General features: G+C 36.5%; 1 protein-coding gene across 1 annotated transcript in view; it reads left to right on the top strand.

The window, feature by feature from the left end:
* LOC107088336 (metabotropic glutamate receptor 8-like) overlaps positions 1-25,603 on the top strand; it is a 104,633-nt gene that overhangs the window by 13,800 nt on the left and 65,230 nt on the right. The window contains exon 4 of the mRNA XM_015380448.1: positions 21,522-21,725. Coding sequence (XP_015235934.1) covers positions 21,522-21,725 — 204 coding nt within the window. The remainder of the gene's footprint in view (positions 1-21,521; positions 21,726-25,603) is intronic.

The following is a 25,603-nucleotide window of genomic DNA, read 5'->3' as shown; positions in this document are numbered from 1 at the left end:
GTAGCTTTATATGACCCAGATGTAGAAATGGAGGCTCAATTTGAGTCACATTGGTTTAAAAAAAAAATAAGTCTTTCTATTAGTCTTAAACATGTGTCTTAATGAATTGAAACCCAACTTGGTCTACTGTTGTTAGTGTTTATCTCATATAATGAACCTTAGAAGGAAGGTTGTGAGTTGAGCTCTGATTTGTAATAAGATAGTTAATTTCCCCTGATGACATCATAAAGGGCATGATTTTCAAACAGGCCATGCTGAGCACACATTAGCTAAGAGGGCGAGAAAGGCAATTACAGAAGAGAAAGGTTTTATTTTTTTATTTGTGAATCTCATATACAGACTTCATGACACATTTGTCTGTTATAAAATGTTTATAAATTTAGACAGTGCAGCTTTTTTTTTTTACATACAGTGATGCAGGGTTGAAAGTGACCTAGTCATCAAATGCTATGAAGAAATTTTTTTTTTTTTTGTCAGCTGCCATAATAAGTGTTGTTCGAATAGGGATGACAGTATGGTAGAAGATATAGCCTGTATGACTGCTATAATAAATAATTTAGCAGGAGGACCTCTCAATGTTCCTATGTGGTAAATAGGAGCTATAAGAAATCCCACAATCTTTTGCATCGGGTGGCATTTAAGCACACGGTATGTAGCATATTGAAATGTACACACCCTTATATGTTTTGGTTTGTGTAATGGAGAGCTTTAGCTGTTAGCTACATTTATGTTACTAGTGATCATGTTGTTCTTTTTGAAAGGCTGAATTCCGGGATTTGACAAACATCTTCCAGCGGCTTTGCCAGTGAATAATGATATCCAAAAGGCTAAAGGCTGTCCAGATTTTGTACAACACTCCAGACTCTTTCAAACCCGCAATAGTGTTATTTTTATCAGCCTCACAAAAAGTGTAAGACAGGAGCTAAGGTACAAATTAGCTTTATTCAGATAAATCTTTAATTTTTAATTGTCTCTTAATGCTTTGAGACTTAACTTCGAGCTGAACCTCAAGCCTGAGACTTAGTTGCTATGGGGGAAACAAACTAGTGGACTTCTCTGCCTTGATGCAGAAATCATGAAAAATTGTTGAGTTAGATGCAGACCACTGAAAAGTCTTTGGGGAACAGGGTTGCCTTACTTATTTAAAAAGGTAAATACTTAGTTACTTCTCCAAAAAGGTAACTGAGTTAGTAATGCAAAATAACTCGTTACTAGCCAAAGTATCTATTTAGATACTTTTTATTTAAATTGTAAAACATTTTCTTATTAGAATTTAAATTGAATGACTTAATTATCCATTATAAAGTGTTGATCATTAAAATAGTTAATAATAATTAATTTAAACATACTGTACCATTTGGCTATGTGTCGTTTGACAAGTGAGTTACAATATAATTATTGATGTGATAATATCTCTTGTTCACAATAAAAGAACAATGAGATGCTTCAGAACAAAAAAGTCAATTTTCAAAGAAATAAAACATGACACTACAGTAGTTTAGGCTTTTTTTGTAAAATAAACTACCCATGGAAACCTGTTGATACCTTAACAACAGGACTATATCATTAGTTAGATTTTTACCTTGTCACTTGGTCGAACAGGGATTTGCTGACAAGCTTTTGAAAGGCCAGGTGACTCAGCTGTAGAAAGAGGTAGCGCATCCTCCATGGAAAGTACTCAGTCACCAGCCTACTTATTTCTCCAGGATCAAACATCCTCATCTCTGGTCTGGAGCAATTCAACTTTTGTAGTTTAGGTTTGCCCACCTGCGATGTTCTTATCCATTTTGGTGACATATTCAAAATAGATGGACTATATCAACTTGGGGCCATATTGTCATTTTGCTCCATTTTAAACATTCTTATTCTTTTAACTCTCTTCTTCTCTTGTTGTTTTAAACCATCTCCTGATATCCAGTAAAACAACAAACCAAAACAGTCTGCTTCCCCTTTTTATTAGATACTGTTCGCCGTGGTTTGTTCAACTCAGATTGCAAAGCTTTACCCATTACCGTAACTGTAATAATATAACCAAAATGTAGTTTGCAATGAGTTATATTACTCCGTCACTGCCAAACATAATATAAAATCGGAATGCATTACTTTGCTAAAGCATTACTGACAAAACTGCTAGGGACAGTGGGAATTTCAAGAGCTGTCCTTCTTTTTCTTTTTTTCATCAGCCTACGTAAATGATTGTTGATGGTAGTGTGGTATACCAGCACAAATTAGTGTATAATTTTGAGGTAAAAGAAAACAGATTAATCACTGAGATATAAACTTTCAGGTGTAAAACGTGTATGTTTACACCCTTGATATTGACACCACTAACACAATCCCTCTGCAACTGATAAGCCATAAAAAGTAATTTGCTAAAAAGACTCCAGCTTCGTGTAAATTAGTCCTGGTAAAAATAGGGTCACAGCTTTTCTATGAATATCTCAGAAGCTAATTAGAGAACATGAGTAAACCATATGTATCATGAAGATAAAGGAACACTACAGCCAGGTCGGGGAAAAACTTGTGAAGATAAATGTAAAAGATACAATTGGGTTATAAAACCATATCCAAACCTTTGAATATTAAAAGCTCTGCTCCTCTACCGCATGCTTTGCACCTGGAAGGAAGTTCTCTGAGTAAATGATCCCCTAAATTGAACTTTCTGGCCTAAAAAAAAACAACAAAGCAAAGTGTGACAGAAAGCCAACACTGCAACATTCTGTAAAACCATTCCCCGGCATCAAAACATGGAGGTGATGGCATCTTGCTGTGAGGATGCTTTTTATTAGCTGGATAAAAGCATAGCACTACAAGGGGCTACAAAGGAAGAACCAAACAAGAAAGGGGGCTGTAGGGTATCGTCCAGCACAAAATCTCAAAATATTTATTGAACTGCGTGCTTGACAACATGCACAAAAAAAACCTGGAGGGGTATGACTGCTTTCTCAATGGATTAAGGATCTGCCAAAGGTGGTATGTAAGATTACTAAATGTGCTTTTGCTTGAAGCATTTTTAACTTATTTGATCTTGAAACTAAGACCCAGGTTTTGTTCTTTATAAATTGACTAAACCCATGGAAACATGACTTGCAGAAAAAATGTCATTATCCAGAGAGCAGTCAGTATTTGGCAAGAAAATGCAGGCATTTGTGCAAAGATATGTTTAAATGGCAAGCATATGTGAATATCAGTGCCCTTCTGTTTCAGAACTCATCTGGATACAAGTGTACATTAACACTTTCTCCATGCACATATGCAAATGCATGCATTCTCTTGTAAGAAGTAATAAGGAACAATTCTGCTCCCCAATATCACTCCCACACTCCAATCTGCTTCTCTATTTTCTCTACCAACCTTCCTTTTATGATTTATGTCTTCATTTCTTGCTTCCATTTTCATTTACCACCCCTTTTTGTCTTTTCTTTTACGTGAATCCAATTTTCCTCCCATCCTCTCCCACTTACCTTTGTCACCTGCTTTTTGTCTGTACTGTCGCTCCACATTCAATATCCCTCCCTTGATTGGATTTAAGCTGTGCAAGAATGTGTTTGCTCAAGAGTTGGGCATAAAAGACATGCCAACATAAAAAAGGCTGTCCAGTGAAAAGAGGAATGTACTGATAAAACTAAATGAGAAATCTTAAATGCACTGCAATAGAAGTCGAGAGCAAATCTAAATTGTGTCAAGGCTGTGATTCGGCACAATGTGAGTAATGACCACTGAATAATTCACATTTGCTGAGTGAACTATCAGGATTAATATATATCAGTAATAATTTAGTGATTTAATATATTGTATATTAGTCACATATGTCAATGCCTTCATATTATTCATGAAAAGTGGTGTTCTGCTTCAAATAGATCTTTATAAAGCAGGAAAGTTTTTGGCTGCTGTTGCTGTCTGGATGTAGGGTTGGATCTTAGAGGAAAGCTTAACATGCCGGCGCAGCTCAAGGGTCCAGTCTTGTTCTTTGGATCGACGGATCAGATGACTCTCTCTGGCAACATAATGGACGAGCCTTCGTTTGGCAGTACCCAAAAGAACACCACTTGCCTGACTACATTGTGTCAAGTGCCCTTATTCTCAGTCAAAAGAGGAGAGAAATAAAAGCAGAGCTTGGATCCAAATGACTATTGACAACCCACAAACACAATGACAGTTTTATGGAGTTTAAGCTCTAAAACTCAATAAAAAACAGTTTGAGATGGACTTGGAAATAATATACAAATGTTTAATGAAAGCCTACATGATGGCTTTGGGTTCTGTTAATTTACAATTGGCAAAATTGGATCAGTATTTCTGAACAGCTCTGCTGTAATCTTAATATCTATGTAAAAAGGTTTTCCATCTTCTTGGTGAACACAGAGTTGAACCTCTCTGTCAGTTAAATATTTCCATTAATGTTGACTGACGTCAGTGTATTTGAATACCGACTTGGTTAAACTCTTCAGAATGAGCAGATGGGATTAAATGTTGCCTAAAAATAAAAAAAACACACAAACAGAAAATCTGCTATTATGTCATTTTAAAGTAAAAAGAAACCATGAACTGCAGAACATTCACCTCTTTTAAGTAAAATGGAGAACACATAACTATGGACTGTAAGGCTAAATTACATGTGTGAAACATAATTTGAAAGCTAACACCTGCTAGTTTCTGAAAATATAAATGAAAATACAAAACTCATTAATTCAAACGTGACTGTTTTTCATTTCTTCTTGAAAATAATATATATATTTTGAATAGCAGTAGAAAATAAATGCTTAATAGCAGGCATCTGTCATTGTATTAGTTTTGCTGCATCATGTCGACCACAACTGAAAGAAATTCAGACCTCTAGGAATAAAGGTGTCAGAGCTATGGGACTTTTAACTGTTCTTGTCACCAGCATCTCCACAGCAAATTATTTCCGAATATCCCAAATTATGCCAAACTGTGCTTTTTGTTTTTACACAACAATTTGACCCTTGCAATCACAATGAAGCATTGTGATGCCCACAAAACACTTTTGAAGCAAATAACTTTCCATTTTCTTAACATTTCAATCTAATGATCTATTAATGTGCAATGATCCAGTCTCCCAGGCGCCTGTAGGCAGTTACGAAAGGTTATATATAAGGTCTGCATTAATCAAATCAGCCATACTTACCCTTGTTTGAAAGCTAATTTAAATGGGTGCAAACCAAAAATTTCTTGTGGTCTTAACCAATAACAGAAGGTCTTTATGAGGGACTCTGTGGGCAAGGCCATAGCAGATAGAGAGCGCTCGCTATATGTCAGGAGCTGTCCGGGAGTCAAATATGAACAGAAATTGATTTTGTTTTCTTAGGCTAGAAAGCAGTTAAAATGAACACATCAATCATCGAAATTACATGTTATGTGAAGTAAGCTTTATTAGCAAGATGGTTAACATTAGCTCTGACAAGCAGAATTTTGTGATGGCAAAAATCTAACATAAGAAATGATTTTCTCATCATGAGCTGTTTTTATAATGAATATGCTGGATTGCTTTTAATCTGTGGACCCTAACGGAAGTATGGAATACCAACAAATGAAGGTTAGACCTATAAAATGAGTTCAGGACCTCTTCAAAGGTAGGAAGCAGAAGCTTTATTTAAAAAATTCTAATTTAATATGCCGCTACACTTTATTCACCTGTAACCGTTGGATTTTAAGAGGCTAATGTAAACTTTTGATAAATTTAACAAAATCCTGCCAGCATTCACTAAAGAACAAATGTTTAGAATGTTACAAATAAAAAAAATGTTTGTTTAAGGTTCCATAAAAAAATACTCTCTCTCCCTCCTGAAAGTCCCTGCAGGGTTGATTTCTGAACACTTTTGATCTGTGGAAAGTGTAAAAAAAAAAGTGTGGGCCATGAGTTTTTGTCCTGCATCAGAGTTCGACCCTATAAATGTTGCGCTGATCTACGTCCAAACTTCCCCATAAACACTGTGCTAATTATTATAAAGTATATCACAAAGATTTTATGTCATTATAGCCTGAAGCTTAGACAGACATATTAAACAGTCCTTCAAGTTCATGTGTGTTCAAAGGCTGAAAAAGAAATATTTTATGCACCATTACTATGGCTAACACCTTATGAAACTACTAAATTTAGGTTTTTCCTCAAAGCACACATAGTAAATGTTGCCTTGAAGACAAAATGCTGTGTATTTGAATAAAGATGTAGATCAGCTGTTCACCGTCCTGATCCTTACCCATCGCCCTGTGTGTTTTTTGTATCCCCTTACAGCCACAAGCTGGAACAATTGCATTAATGATTAAAAGGCTTATGCAGAACTTGATAGCTGCAGAGGAAGTCATGTAATGAAAAAAATTATGCTTGAAGATGGATATTAAGTAGAAAAGCACTGGAAGAGTACAGACCTCTGCCAAGCAGCAAATTTTGTCCTAAATTGTGACCTACACCTATTGCTAAAAATCGCACATATTCTGAATCATTACCAGATTTAAAATAAGTGTTGCTTGGTATGAGGCAAACCTCTGGTTCAAAATTTTTATAAAATCTGTTCATAAATTTTCAATTGAGCCTGCTAACAAACTAACAATATTCCCTTTTTGTTTGTTTTTTTGACTTCAGTAAAATACTTCAGCAAAAATGGACTTTCGGAGTCCAATGCTGAGGCTGTTAATAGTTATCACTGCCACCCTCAGGTTTAGTGGGGAGCTGTTTGTTTCGCTGGATATCCCTATCTCACAATGTTACATAATCTTTTAAAAATTTCTTGTATCTAGATTATAATCTGGATCATCTTCAAAAAATGAAAATCCACCTATAACTTTTCAAATGATCCTTTACACAGACAAACACAAAAAGTCTCCCAAAAAACATAACCCACTTGTCGAAGGTAATATCCACCTATTTTAATCAATCTTGGCATGTTAGATTTCTTTAGTCATTGAATTACTATATTTCTTAGCTGAAATCAAATTAAATTCAGCTTCAAACTACTTAAACAATAAGTCTAAACCTCTCTAAACATGTATTTGGCATCAAGAAGTCTTTTTTTATGAAAAAAAAAAACTGCTCCACTTTAATTCATGGCATTGTTGATCTTTGTTTACCCAGCTATCCCAAAGAGAGAAAAGTATTGACTCAAGGACAAAAAAATAAGATACCATATTTTATTTCAAGATTGTATTCCTCAAATACTAAATCCTTGTTCCATTTACAGGACAGATATGTTTAAATACTCTTATACAAACTTAAAGTCTCACTTAGACTAGGATTGTGCAGCTTTGTATCGACATAGCCCTTGGCAGCTTCAATGCTTTCTTGTCAAATTAAATTCAGCCTCTGTCGTATGCTCATTTCCTATTCTCCTCTATTGATTGTTCATTTCTGTCTTAGCAAATTTGCCTTAGAACTAGCTCTGAGCCAGAAGAGAATTCAGAGTAAAGTAATGTGAAGGACTGCATAAAGGGATGGCCTTAAATGAAAAACACACTTCATGGAAAAGCAAAAACTGTTTGTGGATTGAAATGGCAATGAATAGTAAATATAGATGGAACGTTGTGGGGTTAAGCATTATCTGCTCATGCAGTTGTCTTCTGAATGCCCTTCAAAAAGTTTGTAAAATGGAGAAAAGGATGATTTATTTTCAGTCGAATGCAAGTAAAAGATTCAAAAAATTAGAAATGTGAATTAGAATGTTTGGAGATAACGTTCTGTAAAAAGTAACCCTTTAATGATCCTTTATAAACAAAATCAGCATTTAAAAAGCTATTTTCTTTGACACATTTTCTTATCTCTATTTCAAAATGCAAGAACCCCTTATGTCAGTGAAATACGACAATTTGTAATTTCTTTTGGATTTTATAAACTTGAAATTATCTGAGCAACATGGACGACAAAGAAAAATATCTGAAGCTTAAAAAAATGTATATTCATTTTTAAGGGATATGAAGAAAATGATATACATTCCAAATTGAGGTTTAATTAAGGAGCTTGTTTTAATCATTAGTCTATCTGTCAGCTTTGGGCCTATAAATCACTGTGTGTGAAATATGTTTGAGGCGATAATCCATGAAGCCATCCATCAAAGCACTTAGCCATCCGGCATTCTTACATTAGTCTTACCTCACTGCCTTAATGTATTTGTATGTATTTGTCTGAAATACAGCATTGCCTTTGTTTGCAAGTAACTACAGCATGTTATTTTCTATTTTTATTTTTGTTTGTTTTTGTTCTACTGGCATCTTGTAGGACCTTCTGTTAAATGAGCCAGGAACTACGAGCCAAGTTCTGCAGGTGTGCAAGTGTTGCTTATATGCATCAGTGAAGCAAGATTAAAGATGCAGGTTTTGGAAATGAAATTCATTGGAATTTTAATAAACTAATGTATAAAAAGCACTTTAATCCTGGTGGTTAAAATAATTAATATTTATCTGCTTGTTGGCTGCATGTGGAAACAATTAAATTTTGCCAACGCATACCAAGTAGTTTTAGTACACAAGGTTTTAAAAAGGTAAGAGCAAAGTAAAAACACACATAAGTTAAATAGAACACACTCAAAAATCTCAGAAATATTAAACATAGCATTCAGATCTGATAAAAGAAAACTAACTATACATGAGAAGTGGTAAAAAAAAATACATTTGAAGGAAACATGCCATCAAAATATTAACTGTTGCATTGTCTAGAAAATGTAAGAGCTACTGAAAGATGGGGCTTCATCATCTCTTTATTCCAGCTCTGCAGGAGTTGAGCCCGGTCTCCTCATTGGGTTGCCAGCTTTAATGCGGCAATTGAAAGGCAAAATATGTGAATTGGGGCATTTGTTCTCCGTTGTACCTGGTGATAGCATGTTCTTGGGCTAAATGAAATATATCCCTTTATTCATTATTTCCAACTTTGACTTCCCCCTCTAGCAGTTACAGTAGTAAAAAGCCAAAGAAAAGCCACACTTTATATAATGCATGTTTCAAAACGTGGGAAAAAAGTAGCGGCTTATAGTCCAGAAAATACTGTATTTTTTATTTATTTTTTTTTTATTTAAGATAGTTTTTGCATTGCAGCACAACTAACTGTGGGAAGAAGCTAGAAAAGTGGCCTCCATGAATGATGGAAGTTTTCTGACTGACAGAAGTTTGAAATAACTGAAATTATGCTGTTTTGTTTACATGCTCCCTTTATTTGTTTTAGCCGTGTTTATTAGTGAATAAGATTCACTGTTCTGCTAAATGGCTATCATTTTCAACTTTGTGTGTTAAAAATGTCCTTTTCTAGGTAGTAAAAAAAAAACATTTGCTTCTAAACACCTGGTGCTTGACTTGAAGAGATATGAAGAGAAACACTCTGGGTCTGTCCATTCCTTCAGTGAAAGCAAGTACTCCAAGCAATTGTTGTGATACTTTAAGATGTTTATTGCCCATCCCAGTACCAACCCTCAGAATTGTGTTGCAGAAAAGTTGCTTCTGAAGGTTTAACCATCATGACTTAGCCTTGGTCATTCTGGAGATCTGGGTCTTGAGCCTGGGTCTCTATGGTGGTGTCAGCTTTATGGAAAGAGAGAGAAATCCGGTTTGCTGTAGTTTCTACTATTCTCAGCTCTGTGGGGGGGGCAAGGCACACCTCTGTGGGAGGTGTTCTGTACAGCAAGTTGGCTGAGAAGGGGATTGCAGAGCAGAGAAGAGAAGAGAGGTCTCACAGCCTTTTAATGAATAACACTGCATCTTCTTCTCCAGTGAACATGTTAAGATGAAGCATGGACATTGGTTGTCAATGTCCAGTTATTATCATGGTTTACATCGCAACACAATGAATGGAAAATAGTTGGAAAACATTCAGAACCACCTGTTGGAGCCACTGGAATCGCTCTTATAACATAGATCCTACAAGGTGTCAGAAACTGTTTTAAGAGGTTTTGTCCACAATTGCATTATTGCTTTAATGATGAGGTACCAATGACTTTCTTATCAAGTTTAAAATACCTTAAGCTCTATGTGACATATGGTAACAACCCAGTAAAAATATGGGGGCGCTTTGTCTTAAAAAAAAAGTGGAGACATTATCAGCAGCAATACTTGCATAAGCTCATTTGATGCTGTTTGGTACTAAGGACCACAAAAGATGCAAAAAAAAACATCCTTAACAACGTCACACCGCAACCTCCCTGAATCATTGATACAAAGCAGGAGTGCATTACTGTTTAATGTTCTTCCACCAAATTCTGACTGTAATATCCTAATGTTTCAGCAGCTGAATATACTTTATGTTCATATCAAGTATATTAAGACCAGCCAGTATTTCTCCAAACTCTTATCATCCAGATCTGGTGAGCCCAAATCATTTGATACTTCAATTACATGTCCTTAGCTGACAATGATTGTAGCTCATCTGTTTCAAAGTTTGATGTGTTGTGAACGTATTCTCAATTCCATTGTTGTAATGAATAGTTATTTCCCAAATTTGTCTCTGACCTCTGACATACCAAAGATATCATCCTCCATACAACTACCACTCACTTGATTTGTTCTTTTCTCAGGCCAGATATGGCATGTTTTTTTAAAAGCAGCCTATTTGACACCATCAGCAATCATTTAAATCCCCTTTCTTCTCCCTTCTGATTCTCCATTTTAATTTCAGCAGGTCACCTACACCACTTATATTTGACTAAATGCAATTATTTTGCTGAGCAATACAAATAATCACTGTTCATTTTTATTTGATCTTGATTACTTGCATTATTTTCAAGTGAGACATTTTTCACCACTTTCCATTTATTGAAATAAGTCAAGCAGTATAATTTTTTTTAATCAAAAAACAACAGCAGGTTGCTCTTCTTTTCTGTCTCTCCTATTGTTAATTCCAGTCATTCTGATGTTATTATCAGAACATATTCCCTTTTCTGGACTGTGGTTTGCACATTAAGGAAGATGGGTGTTTCAATACTGAGGCTTACCAAAAAACTAACACAAACAATATATATATATATCAATAAACCTATGCATTTTTATTATTCATATCACCCACTGGAACACAAACTGTTGGTTATCAGAACTGTGAAGTATTGCACATTTGTTTCAAAGTACAATGTGTTCAAAAAGGGATTTGAACACATCAGGAGATAACTCCAAGCATCTAGTTACCAAATCTGGACATAAAGTTGTCCAACAAAACTTGTACACATTAACACTGCATCCTACAAAGGAGAAAACAGAGGTATACGTCAGGAGTTTCTGAGAGACAAAGAAGAATTTTTTTTTCAAAACACAACATACCCATCCATTTTAAATCTAACACACTCAGAGAAATACTTGTTTATCCCAAACACAGAACAGCAAACTGGAGCTGAGTAGCATTTTGAATGATGTCCACTGCATCGAGGACTGCTCAGACTCCTATATCAGAGAAACCAAGTTACATTAACACCTGCAATATCAGAGGAGAGCCAACAGCGTGGGCCGTTTGCAGACGACATAACTTTAAAATGTGATGGCTACAAGTTTACCTCCTCCAAGCCAGAAGTAGTGCACTAATGCTTGCCTGTCCCATATTATTTGCCATCTGGTTGCCAGATCCACTGATGCTAATGCTGACATCCAACTGACCTGTTCTAAGGAATAATAGCAACCTCTGTGTGGCTCATGTGCCTCATTGCTTTCTTAGGTCGACACAAACACTTAAAAGCTTGACCTAGTTTTGCTTCTGTTGTTGATTTTTTTTTCTTATGCTTGAATTGGAGGAACATAATACTAAGAAGAAGCCCTTTTACAGATACAGTATATGGCAATGCCTGAGCTCCATCTCATGTGACTTCAACCTACTATTTTTATTGCTGCAGGATCGTTGCGAGTCAACATTGGCAACATTACCAGAACTAGATATTTATCAATTATGGACTTGTCAAAATCTATAAAACTGTCTCATAGCAAAACTGCTGCATTTATTCTGCACCACTCTATACATTTAGTGGATGCATTACTTTTGAAAAAACAAAGTAGTTTTGATGATAATGTAGCTAATACCTTTAAAAACTTTCATGTTTGGATCTAAAACAGAGAGGAAAAATGGCCAGCTCTGTCTTTAAACTCATTCAGTGATCCATTCTCCTACACACTTATTCCTGGTGGGTTCATGGGGGGTGCTGGTGCCTATCTCAAGCTGTCAATGGGCAAGAGGCGGGGTACATCCTGGACAGGTGTTCTAGTTATTTTTGATTGTATTGGAGTTCTTAGATATTTCTTGTTTGCCCTCTTCTGTCAGTCTCCTTTTCCCTCCTTTTCCCCTCCTTCTTGCCTCTGTTCACACTTGCTCCCAATCTACTAATTAGCCTGGTCTTTGTTTCTCTCTCCCATTTAATCTCCTCCTGTTAAGTCACTTTTTGCTGGTTTGTCTTCAATTTTTGCCCCCTTCTTGTGAGTATTCCTGGTTCTCAGTTGTTGTGGATTTTGTGGATTTATGTTTTGGATGTTTGCTTCTGTTGAACTTTTGTCATTAAACCTTCAAGTAACCACCTCAAGCTTTTGTGTCTGAATTTGGCTCCTGTCAAACCTCCACCCCCACTTGACAACACAGGGCAACACAGAGGCAAACAGGACAAACAACCATTCAAGCACACACTCACATCTGAGGAGAATTTAGAAAAGTCAATTAACCTAACAGTCATGTTTTTGTACTGACGGAGGAAGGCAGAGTACCCGGAAAAAACCCATTCATACTGTACATGGGGAGAACATGCAAACTTGATGCAGAAAGACACCAAGCTGAGAATCGATCCCAAAACCTTTTATCAAGACTCAGATGGCCAAGTACACAAATCAAACAAAAAAAAGACCTTATTAACCCAGGATAACAGGGAGGAAGATAGGTGAGTCAAGTCATTGTTTTGCTTCTTACTTGGAATGCGCTTAAGAGAATGAGCTTAAAAAAAATGACAAAATTATTTGAGCAAAATCTACATTTTAGCTTTCTTTCCCCAGCACTGCCTGATCACAGGATGTCAAGAAGCGTTCTACAGAGAGACACATGTCAATGTTTATAGTGGTCTAAAATATAAGAAATATTTTCAGTTTTTTTTCACCACAGTTAATTTACTACACACAAGTCAAATGGATTGTGAGCTACAAAATTAGCCATGTATGTGTGCTTAAAACAGCAGTGTGGCATTGATCTAGTACGAGAGTTCTAGATCTAGTAGAGATTCCTAAATAGGTGTGAGAAATATTTTTTATAAAACTGAGTGAAAGTGTGATTAGCTAATTCAAGCCTCTTTATGTTAAAACACAACATTTGCCAATTTGAATGATTTAAACAAGTTCTTCAGTATTTTAGAAATTATTTTAAAGAGATGTTGTAAAAAGCAGGGTACATATTATTATTTTTTAAAAAGTATCGTTTGCAACCATTGGTCCTGACAGCAAATCTTTCTGAATTTCTGAGCTAATAATGCTATTTCAATGCATATGTTAAGATGGACAGACAATCATCTTAATAAAAAAAAATAAGAGATGGCTGTTTTTACAGCAAAGTCTCTCTGTGCCTGCTGCTTTTCTTTAAAGTCTATAATGGATTTGTATAAATCTAGAAATAAATTGCCTCTCTTCTTTTGCAACAAGGACAAATATTCAACCACAAAGTGTTTAAAATGTCGTACAGACAGACATGGAGATGATTGCTTCCTCATTCAGCTTCTGGTTTTCTCAACTTTTATGAGACATGAAAGCTACTTTTCATCTCTTGTTCTAATCTTTATGTTTTTTTTTTTTTTTGCTTTTTAGAATAAAGAACCCTCTCTTACTCAGCAAGCAACAAGCCAAGCTGCCTGTGGTCTCTGATGTCATAAACAGAAAGCTGAAAGGCAGAATTTCATTTAGCAGCTCTTGGCTGAAAATGGATTAGAGTGTAACCCATATAAGACAGAGTGCATATAAATGCTTGTTGGTTTTATCTTGACCTTCATTTATGTTCAAGGAGGCCCCACTTTATGTCTCAAAGCTGTTTTTGGTCTATTTTACTTTACACCTGCAAGCAGACACTGCTTTGGGAAAATGAATGTGTGTAATTGACGCTCCCATAGGGTGCTGAATATGTTCTGGCAGATCGAACAAAAGCCAGATTGGAGTGAACTCCTCACACCTACCCAAACATGCAGCCTTTGCTCTAGTTTCAGAACATGACGCAACCCAGAGTAACGCAGACAGTAGCATTTTCCCAAGCTTGCTCAACTCATAGGAGTAACAGTCGTTTAGCTGTCTGGAAGTGGGATTGCATTTTCTTGCGATATGCTGATTAATGATGCATCATGTCATTTCACATCTCATAAGAACTGCAGAGAGAGATTCTCATTATTGCATGGCAGTTTGATCTATTGCTCAAAGTACAATACTTTGTTCTGATACTAGTCTGAGTGGGGATATGCACAATTTCTGAATAGAAACAAGAGAAAACATCTGTCAGAAAAAGGATGCCTCTGGCTTTAAAAGAAGTCGGTTTATATTATGACGTTAACATTTGATTAGAAAAAAAGCCTGGATTCAACAACCTGTAGCAAACTACCTCTTTGTTTCGCTTCCTATGATTTACATTGTCACTCACAGAATCAGTATCTATCCAAGCTATTGCTGTTGACAGGAGGCATTCTTAGGTTTAACCACATACTATATTTTTATTAATTAATGCTTTATTGCAATGAGTCTATAGGTCTTATTTTGTGTTAGACGTCTCCTGAAAAAGACATTTGGTACGTTTTATCAGGTCAGATGTAGGATTAAGGATTTGCCTATAGTTAGTTGAACACACTTAATTCTTAACACACCTAATTTAGAGAATTTACTCTATCTTTATTTACTCACTGCTTTATATTGGGAGGATTTAAGGTATCTTAAGTGATAGTTTATTTTAAAAAAAAATGATGCTTTGAGATAATCAGTGCCACAATGAGTAATAATAAACAAAAAGGTGCGTGTTGAACAGTTCACTGATCAGCGTCTTGTGTCTCTTTTATTTATGGCTGATTAGCTTAATGAGATAGGTAATTATGGCTGAAGCTTAGACAAACAGCACCGTACTGTTTGGCTTGATAGTGAGAACTCATTTCATCCTGGTCTAGACAGCAAAACTGACAAATTCTTGTGATGCTAATGTAATCATCTTTTCACTCTCTGGCTTTTATTTTACTATGAGCTAGTGGCAGAGCTGCACTGCATTAGGAGTAGTTTTATTCATTTAAACTCCTCTGATGTGTGGTAAGTTCTTCAGTAGATGGTTCAATCAACAGTAAGTATCCATTACTATGAACTTCCAGACATGTGAATGTTAATTTCCTGGAAAGCATATATCGCAATGTAAAAAAAAATTTACTTGTTTTTACAAGAAAAACAAAATTCTGTAACTAGTTTCCTGGAAGACTCCTAGAATTGGAGATTTTATTTCCCTTAAAAAACGGAAAAATCGTCAGGCATTATCTCTTACATGTAGTCAAATAATCATAATCAAAATCAGTGCACCAATCACTTATTGAAAAGTTGTCTTTCAACAGTTAAATGCCTTCTTAATAATCACCCGCTATTTTGATGTCTCACAGGCAGGTTTCCATGCCAACCACAGAACAGGGACTGTCCTGATTATGGTGTTCAAAGACATTTGTACAAATTCAGACTGTTGAAGATCCATGGTGCTGGTATTATTGGACCTCAGTGTGGTGTTTTGTACTGTTGAACAGTTGATATTATTAGTATCTCAAAAACTGGGTTGATCTTCCTGGTACCGCACTGGACTGGTTTAAATATTAACTGAACGACAGGAACTTTTATGTGTCAATAGGGAACTTTGGTCTTAAACCAAAAAAAATCACATGCAGGGTTCTTCAGGACTCCATTCTGGTGCCCTTCTTATTCAACATCTACATGCTCCCCGTAGTTCAGATTGCCGCCGACAACAAAATAAGTTACCATAACTTTGCAGACGACACACAGCTTTACATCACAATGTCACCAGGTGACTATGAACCCATCAGTCTGTTGGCAAGATGCTAAGAACAGATAAATGCCCCATAATATTCTCCAACTGAATAAAAACACAACTGAGCTAATGGTCTTCGGACCAAAGGAGGTGAGATCCAGAATTAGCTCACAGCACTATTACAGCGAGAAACCATTGATTATGGCCCAAATCTTGTTGTCATGATAGACTCAGTCCTGAACTTTCAGAGGAACATAAAGACAATTAATAAGTCAACCTTTTATCACCTGGAGAACATCTCCAGGATTAAAGGACTATTGTCAAAGCAGGATCTAGTAGAAATGATTATTGCAACAGTGTCGTCATAGGTTTGAATAAAAAGTCCATCAGACATTAGCACCTCAATACATAACAGATTTGTTGTCAGTGTATCAACCTCCTAGACCACTAAGGTCTTCTAGTCTAAGCCTACTCTGTACATCCAGAACTAGAAACAAACATGGAGAAGCAGCATTTAATTTTCATCTGGAACAAACTTCAAGAAGACCGTTAAAGTGCAGAAAGCCATTTGGTTATAATTCTCTTTTATTGTTAAACAGTTAACTGAGGTATTGTTAGTTGAAAGTGTCGTCCAACTGTTATATTTGTTTTAATATTTATCAACATCTCTATTTGTTTTTCTTATTCTTCTATTTTATTGTTTATCTAATGCTTATACTTTCCTTGCCTCACTTTGACAACATGCCACCTGTGCTAAAGGTCCAGTCAGGATATTTCCTAAATATTCTGCCATCCACTATTAGTGGTATTATTAAAACATATTAATATTGTCATCTTCTTATGGTCATTGTAGAAGATGGAGGGCAAAAACAATAATATTAACATGGTAGCTTGTTAGGTTACCTGAGTATCTGAAGTCAGATGCTACAGAAAGAAGGGGTTTTCCATGGCTGAGTAGCTGCTTCCAAGCCATATATCATCAAATGCAGTGGGAAGCATCCGATGGAGTTGTATAATGCACATTGCTAATGGAAATTAGAACAATCAAGGCACATTCACTCGAGTGAAAGATAACACTTCTTTATCTGGCACACCGACGGGTTAGTTGAAAAATTATCTGACTATATTGAGCCCTGTGTGAAGTATTTTTGAGAACGGGGCCTTTTTCTGGATTGGCTTTTCAGGAGCAGTGCTTGGACCTTCATTTCCAGGAAAAGAAACTCTAAATGCACCAGCATAACAACAGATCTTGGGCAACTACATGCTCCCACCTTTGTGGAAAGAGTTTAGACAAAACAAATACATAAAAAGTCCAATGAACACATCCCATAAAAAATCCCATAAGCCTTGTGGAAAAAACTGCCCAGTAGAGATGAAACTGTTATAGCTGCAAGGCTGAAAGAACATAATATTGAACCATATGGATTTTGGGTGTGATCCATATGCAAGACAAGGCAGGTGTGACACTACTATTGACACCATAGTGTTTATGTAGGAAGGCTTCTTAATCCCATTGTAACACTTTTTGTCACATAAAGATAAACAAACAGTTTACAAAGAATCCTGCAACTTCTAAAGCATATTTCTGAATCAATTTATAGCAGCCCTGAATAATCACTGTCTGGCTTTTTATTAAATATTGTTGTTATATTGCAGTTCTCAATGAATGTCTTTCTGGTCTTATGAAACATTTTGAAAATGTTTCAGATTTATTTCAGCATTCTCCTGACTGATACCTTGGTGAAATATAATAATTTGATTGTTTATTTGTCTGCAAACTTGTGTTATACTAAAAGATTGCATCCTATTGCCCAAAAGCTAAGCTTGATTTCAGGTTTCTCTGACTCAATACTATTGTGTTAAACCCTGGTCCTCAGGGTCTACTGTCCACTATGTTTTAGGTGTTTCACTGCCTCCAAACATTTGACTTAAATAAATGGTTGATTAACCAGCTTCTGCAACCTGTAATGGCCCTTGAGTAAAGAATTTATTTCAGGTGTGGTGGACCAGAGACCCATCTAAGACATGCGGGATAGTGGGTTCACAGGACCAGGGCTAAAAACCTTCACTGTATCTTGTGAACTCAAGATGGCCTTACAGAATCAATGAACATGAAAATATTATTTTAATCATTGCTATCTCCCCCTTTTTTACAGAACAAAGGCTAGCATTTCATCAGGGGTTGCACAGTTATTAAGTTTATTCCTGGTTTAACTTGAAAACTATAACTAATCATATATGCTGCCTGAAAAAAACTGTTTAAGAAAGTATGGTAAAATTCTGTGGGTCTGAAAGGGGCTTGACAGGTTGAAAGAGTTAGGTTAGACGGCACAGCTTTTTAAGCCAGAGTGTAAACATGCATGAGAAATGTAGTGATGGTGAGGAAAAAGTGGTTGTCTTTGCACTTCTGTGAAGAATTAAATGCAAAGCAGAAAAAGATAACAACTCTGTCAGAGATGTTGCACCTGTCAGAGATGTAGTTTGTCCTGCATGCCCCTACACACACGTCACAATGCATTTCATTCTTGACAAATGCAGTAATGCCTCCCAGGGGCTGTTAGGACTAACTCTTTTCAGTCCTCTGTACATCAGTAGTGCCACAAACAAACACAAATATGGACATGAATACCAAACACCAGACGGCCACCGTCTATAAAAAAGGATTGGATTTCATCTTCGGGACCTCATTAATTCCTTATAGGTGCTCATATTGATTCCAAGGTGCCTCTGGTCCTGTTAATGCAGCTCAGCCTTGATGGGTTTGGATGCAGTCTGTGTCCCCAAACATGGCCATAACTTGTATGAAAGGGTTACATCTGAGTAACATAAACACAGTAAATGATATAATAAGAAAAATGTGAATATATAAAGGGAATCTGAGAAATAGCTGTAAAAAATATAACAATATATAAAAGCATAATATTAGAAATTGAATTTCATTATTTAAAAAAATTGTGTAATTAAATTGAGTCCCATCAATATGCCAGCAATTCAAAATAAATGTAAGCTCGAGGCATTATACGAGACAGATTGTGATATCAAGAACATATATAATATAATCAATGCAGAACAGTCCAGTTGCTGAAAAATTTAAAACACGAGGTTTTCAAACATGAGTGTCGGAGGCTAAAATCCTACATTTTTACTGGGAGTGTTTGTTGGAGCAGGTTATTCTTCATAAATGTATCTGTAAGGATACAAAACTTCTATTTTCTGAGGTTAGAAGCAGAAAATTAAGTCCTCCAGGCTTTTAAGTCTCCAAGTCATGCATGGGGTCTTATGAACTAATTGTAGTCATCTGGCCCATAAATACCCTGAGCATCATTCTTATAATTACAGCAATGTATCCCAAACTATTTAATAATATTAACAAGTAGACCTATATAGTTCAAACAAGATATGTACAAACACTTTGATGACATTATTTGACATATTTGGAATCCTCTGATACAACAAGTTAGCATCGTGCCTTACATACTATCAGGATATGTCTGAAGGTACAACATCTATCTGCTAAAAACCAATGGCATGTATCCCATAGGTATCCCTGTTTTGGTGTAAAATGCATATCCACAAACAAATTAATCAAAATGTGTTGAATATGCTGGCTAAATTTGGTCAGAGTCTAACATCACTGTGAAATAAGTCCTGTGCTGGCATTTTCTGAAAGGCCACACACAGAGAAAAAATCCATTATACAAAAACAAACATAAAAAGTCACATTATAGTTTGCAAATGCTCTCTGGGCGAAGAGTTATGTTAGATGTGATAGGTTAGATATATCCTGTGGTCTGAATTATTCAGAGAAAAAAAATCTCCTTTTAAGGGGAGAAACAGGAAAGCATGAAACCCAGAGAACACTATACAAACTGTAAAGGGTTGTCGCTGTGTTGTGCGAGGGCCTGTATGAGGGAATGGTGTGCTGAACAAATTGGATGATGTGACAAGAAAATAATTCTACATCTCAAGAAAGGTTGTTGAGCTAAAATTGGTCTTAAAGATACAGAAGAGGATTTTAGTGAATTTTTAAAAAGACCCATCTTCTCCACTCCCATTTCTCCGCCCATTTCTCCTTGTGCACGCTCTGTTTAAAAGTTGCTGTTTGCATCGCTTATACAAACTTAATTTCAAAAAGAAGATCTGCAATTTGTACACTATGTTAGACTCACCAACGGTAATTGAAAATGGGGACAATAATATTTTAACTTTATTGATCTGACATTGGAGTTACTTACCTCTGCGTTTAACCCATCCCCTTGGGGGGCATTGGGGTTAAGGTTCTAGCTCCTAGAGCCAGATTGGCAGTCTGTGGGAGTGGGGCTCGAACTCAGAACCTCAGGATTCCAAGCTCTTTGACCTAACCACTAGGCCACCACTCCCGTACATAGGAAGGCCTAACGTAAACATATCCTGAAAGTGATTGACAATTAGGGGGGACACTTATTTTGATGGTCCACCCAGAAAAAGAAAATCCTCCATTATACCTTTAAACTACAATGATACAAATTAAACTGTCACTTAGAACTTACAGGTAAAGCGCCTCCCAGTGGTTATGTTAGTGTTGTTTTAAGGTTGACATTAGTCACTGACCTATGAGAGCTGTGTCTGTGCTTTACTGGACACAAAAACCTGACTAAAACCTTATCGGAAACTTTACTGTGTAAATAATCACAGTTGATTAACAGAAATTCTGTCAATAACGTCTGACAGAGAAAAAAGGGAAATACGGGTATGTTTTGGGACATTCTTTCAAAGTGTATGCTTATAATGTAAAGGGTTGATTACAGAAACTTTCTATCTAATAAATGATTGTTACCCTTTGAGGCTGATTTTTGAATCAACACATCACATAGGTTATGTTTTAACTCAGCTCTTTTCTCTTTCACTTATGCTAATAAGCACATAAATCCCTCTCAATGAATCACAACTAGAAGGTTTTTTTTTTTTTTTTTTATTGTGTGTGTACGAGAGTGTGACTCGGCATATGTGAAACGCAAGTGTGCACACTCATATAAAGGCCAAATGCAAATATGCAAATGTTCATTAGAGGCAAATAAACCCAAAGATTACTCTTCAGTAATTAATTAGGCTGTTACAGGGAGATAGGCATAGGCAGTGTCATCATGTGAAAAAAATATGTATTTTTTTTTGCTAACAGCTTTGCAACCCGAGCCAGGGTATAAAGTGGTTTAGTTTTCTCCAGACATCTTTTGACCATTACCTTGTACACCAAAATGCCATTATCAGCAGTTCAGATGATGTTAAGAAGGAACATCTTGTTCTTTCTCCTGTAACTTTGCTACCAGGGTGAGAATGGACTGAGAGGAGTTATTTGTCATCATCAGCCTGAGTGGCATGCTGCCTCTCTCCAGGTCAAGCTTCCCTGTCTCAAACATTTTCATCTTTTTTCTCTATGTTCATATCTCCAAAACTTGTTCAGCTAAACCATTCTTTTGTTTTCATCTCTGTTTCATTTTATTTTTCTTAGGCAAACTCAGCAGGGATGTTCAATGACTGTTATTACAGTCATTAAAATGAAGTAGAGATAAACATTTAAGTTTGATCCAGAATCTCCTTGTTTTATTCTTTACAGGTTTGGAGAAGGTGGGCAGGGACTCCAGCTATGAACAAGAAGGGAAGGTTCAGTTTGTAATGGACGCTGTTTATGCAATGGCACATGCTCTGCATCGCATGCACCGGGAGCTCTGCTACGGCTATCCAGGCCTCTGTCCGCGCATGGCTAATAGCATTGATGGGAAAGAACTGCTCAGCCACATCCGTGCAGTCAAATTCAATGGTAAGTTTGGCTCTTGTTTCTCGATTCCACTTCTTAGCTACAATTCTCCACAGGCTCCTTGTCTGCATACATACTGTCAAACACAATGATATATTCATCCTGCATTGGAAGGCATCATATAAAAAAAATTCAGAAGATAATCTTGATTACGACTAAGCATTTGCAAGTCTATATAATCTTTCAAAACTAGCAAAACAAATGTGAAATGCTTTAAAATGGAAAAAAAATAGTGGGCGTATGAAGGATGGATTAGTTAATTTTTCCAATATCTAGATATTCATGCCGAATAGGTTTAACAATCCACTGCACTTTGTTTCCAAGTTCGACAAGTTCGCTTCCCATCCAGGAAGTTTTCTCACCTCAAAATGTCAGGAATAGCGTTAAATTCTAGTTTTTATACAGTAGACCATCAAAGCCTAGTTTTTGTTTAGAAAACATGCAATTTGAAAAGGACGAACGGTCCACCCCTTTGAAATGGGGGTCAAATGGGGGAATTGTGGCTTCTTTTGTTAGCCTGCAATGCCCCATTACATTCTAAGTCTCTGAAAGGTCGTTAAAGGAGAATTGTTGGCCTAGTTGAATAGGCGAAGTCTTCTGCTCCCCAGTAAAGGATTTGGGGTTGTGATGATAGCAGGAAGGGATAAACTCAATTGCTGCATTGTAGGTTTTTGAAAGCTGAAATCTGAGTCCACTCCCTCTGTTTAGGGTTGATTTTTCTTTCTTAGCATAGATGGCTTCCTTCACACCCCTCTCAAACCACCTATTTTCTCTGTGTCTGTGGAGAGGTTGTTTGGTTTCTCCAATACCGGAGAAACCAAACAACCTCTCGACAGACGTATGGCCCAACACAGATGAGCGACCTCTTCTGTACAAGACTCTGCAATACATCTACACCTTGTGGACAACTGACATTCTTTTGAGGACCAGAATGTTCACATTTTGGACAAAGAAAATGGGTGGTATGAGAGTGGCATGAAGGACGCCATTTATATGCGGTTAAGGGTCTTGCTCAGGGACCCAGAGTGGCAGTATGCGGTAGTGGGGCTTGAACTCATTAGTTCTGGATTCCAAGCGCAATGCCCTAACCACTAGGCTGTAACTCCCTTGGTCATGGTCATAAAAAGATGTACAGCTATAAAAGTCACTCTGAAACACTTTTGGGCTTTTGATTATATCAGAAATATACTCTAAAAAAAATTATCTTCCCTTGATGATTTTATAGAAATGGATAAATCCTTTCCAATGTAAGAGATCTGTACCTCTCATGTCTCTTAACGCTTTGTGTATTTTGACCAGAAATATTTAGCGTTTACCTTCTTATTGTACTTTAACACCACAATCCTATCTTTGTTGCCTAATCTACGCATACAAAAGTCAAAATGGTTTACTGTTGAAATTTACTTGACTTGTTTTTCTTGACCTCATTCCTGCTATTTCAGCTTATAATGTATGATTCTCTCTTTTGCTCTGTTTCTCTCTGGACTATTGACTGATTTTAAGTAGATGAAAAACATTTGCTCATTTCCAAGTAGTATTAGACTCCTCCTTTGAATATGCTATTATTAATCTCTTTTTCCCTTGATGCACCTGTACCTCCTTTTCATTTCCCATGTTCCTCTACTCGGCACTGCTTGGAATACATAAAATATGTTAAGATGAAGAGCAAGGAAGCTTGCAGAAAAGGTTGTTGTATCATGTGGATTACAGGAAGGCTCTTCTGATTTAGAGGCAAGATTAAGACTGCAGGAATATATCTGTGTGGGACTGTACGTGTGCCTGTTTGTTCGTATCGGAGTTATCTGCCTGTCAGAAACTGATTCACCAGCAGAAACTGGACGCTCTTTCACACTCCAGCAGCAGCTTTATGTTTAGGTGTGTTTCTCTTTTATTGCTGCCCCAGAGGCAAGAGAAATCATCCCATAAACACAAGGTCAGAAACTTAATACCCAGGTGAATCTCTGAACTCCTCTCAATCACTAAAAGCTTTAAGCCCACAATTTTTTTTTTAGAGTGATCCAAGGAGGTACCTGGTAGATTAGACTGTACTCAAATCATTTGGGAATAGAAGTGTGATTGTGCCTTCTGATTAAAGGCCCTGACTAAGATGACCAACTAGAGGAAGTTTTTGGGTAAGTGGAATAAAAATACAATCACTGGAAACAGTAAGTGCACCCTTGCTGATTCCTTAGGAGTTTAGACTGACATTGCTTCCTATAAGTAAGTTGCAACCATTTATTGTTGATTAAATACAGTTGATTAACTTATTTTATTGCTTGTATAAGGGCATTTGGCATTACACAGGTCTGCAGTCTTCAGGCGTGCAATATGTTAACAGTTAAGAAAGTCGGGCTGACTGTTAAAGTCTTTAACAGTCAGTTAAAGATTGCTGTGTCACCGGTCGCTCCAAACAACCCCAAACAAACAAGATGCTATTATTTTTTATTTGTTAAATGCCAGAGGACTTTATGGGTGAGTAATTGATTTTAACCATGCTAGTAGGAACCAAAAGTGACTTCTGAATCTCTGAAATCTGTTGAAAACTCTCCAGTTTTGGATTCTGATTACGAGGACTCTCTTACTGAGCTGGTAAGAGTTTTTGCTTAGATTTTCACGCCCTCTAGGTTGGGCTTCATCATCCTCATTGTTTGATAAGCCCGGCAATATGAGAAGAGGGAGTAGGCAGAAAGTAAGCGACTGTGTCGGACTAAGCGGAGGGAGAGGGAATGGGATCCAAGGAGTGAGGTGTTCAGCCCTGAACTAACTGCACAGTGATCATAGTGTTAGTCTACCCAATGATGCATTGAATTACCAAAACATTAGTTTATTGTCTATTTACCACTTGGAGCGTGTCTGCTTTGTATCAAAAATGGCTGTGTTTAAAATCTGTCCCCTAATTTGCTAGATGCACTACTGCAAATCATTTGTTCCTCTTCATCTAGAGAGCATTCACACCTGTATGACAATGCACATTGTTTCCCGAGGTATGACCATTGTTTTTCCATTCTCTGTGGCAGTATCCTCCTCTCCATCTGCCTTTCTTGTACTTTAGAAATATTCCTTTCAGAAACTTCTGCTTCTTTGCTAAATGCTAGATATAATTTGTGTAGATAAAAACTGATTAAACAATAATAATCAGGGAGAAAAACTGAGTAGGGATAAAAAAAACAAAAAACAAACGTAGTATGAAAAACAAAAATTGGTACGGCTAAGTATTAGTGTTTAACAGCTTGGCCTTATGGGAGCTGCTACTAGACTGCTGATAAATTTTTGTCATTCTACGTCACTCATCCGAGCGGTCCCGGTAAATGCTAGAAAGATTTTTTCAGTGGTCCAAACTTAAGATCAGCACATATTTGCTTTCAACTGATGGTAGCTGCAAACCACTCTCAATTGCTATTGAAGCAATGAAGGAATGAAAAAAAACTTTAACTATGATCGGAAATAAACAACTGATTAATCTGAGAAGGTTATCTGACCATTTCCAAACAATTTAACTCCAATATTCTTTAGAAAAAGACCATTTACAATTCCATAACATTCATTACTCTCAGTAAGTCTTATTAGAAGTCTACATCCCTGATCAATTATAATGTTCTAAACAGTTCAGAATGTGTAGGGATTAAATAAATGACACACTTCGAAGCCAAGTGTCACCATCTTAATGTTACTGATCATAAAAGAGCAGTTAAAAAAAGACAAATTTTTGGTTTGAAAGAAGGGCTCTCCTAGAAAATTGTTCTTTCTTAAAATACTGAGCATCTAATCAGAATCAGAAATAATTTAATAATCCCAGGGGGAAATTACTTTTGTTACACGCTCCAGTCACAGTTTATATATATATATATATATATATATATATATATATATATATATATATA

Source organism: Cyprinodon variegatus, unplaced genomic scaffold, assembly GCF_000732505.1.
Source record: "Cyprinodon variegatus isolate N-32 unplaced genomic scaffold, C_variegatus-1.0 Scaffold214, whole genome shotgun sequence".
NCBI classification, from domain to species: Eukaryota; Metazoa; Chordata; class Actinopteri; order Cyprinodontiformes; family Cyprinodontidae; genus Cyprinodon; species Cyprinodon variegatus.
Note: the sequence above shows the minus strand (reverse complement) of the source record. Positions and strands in the feature narration are given on the sequence as shown.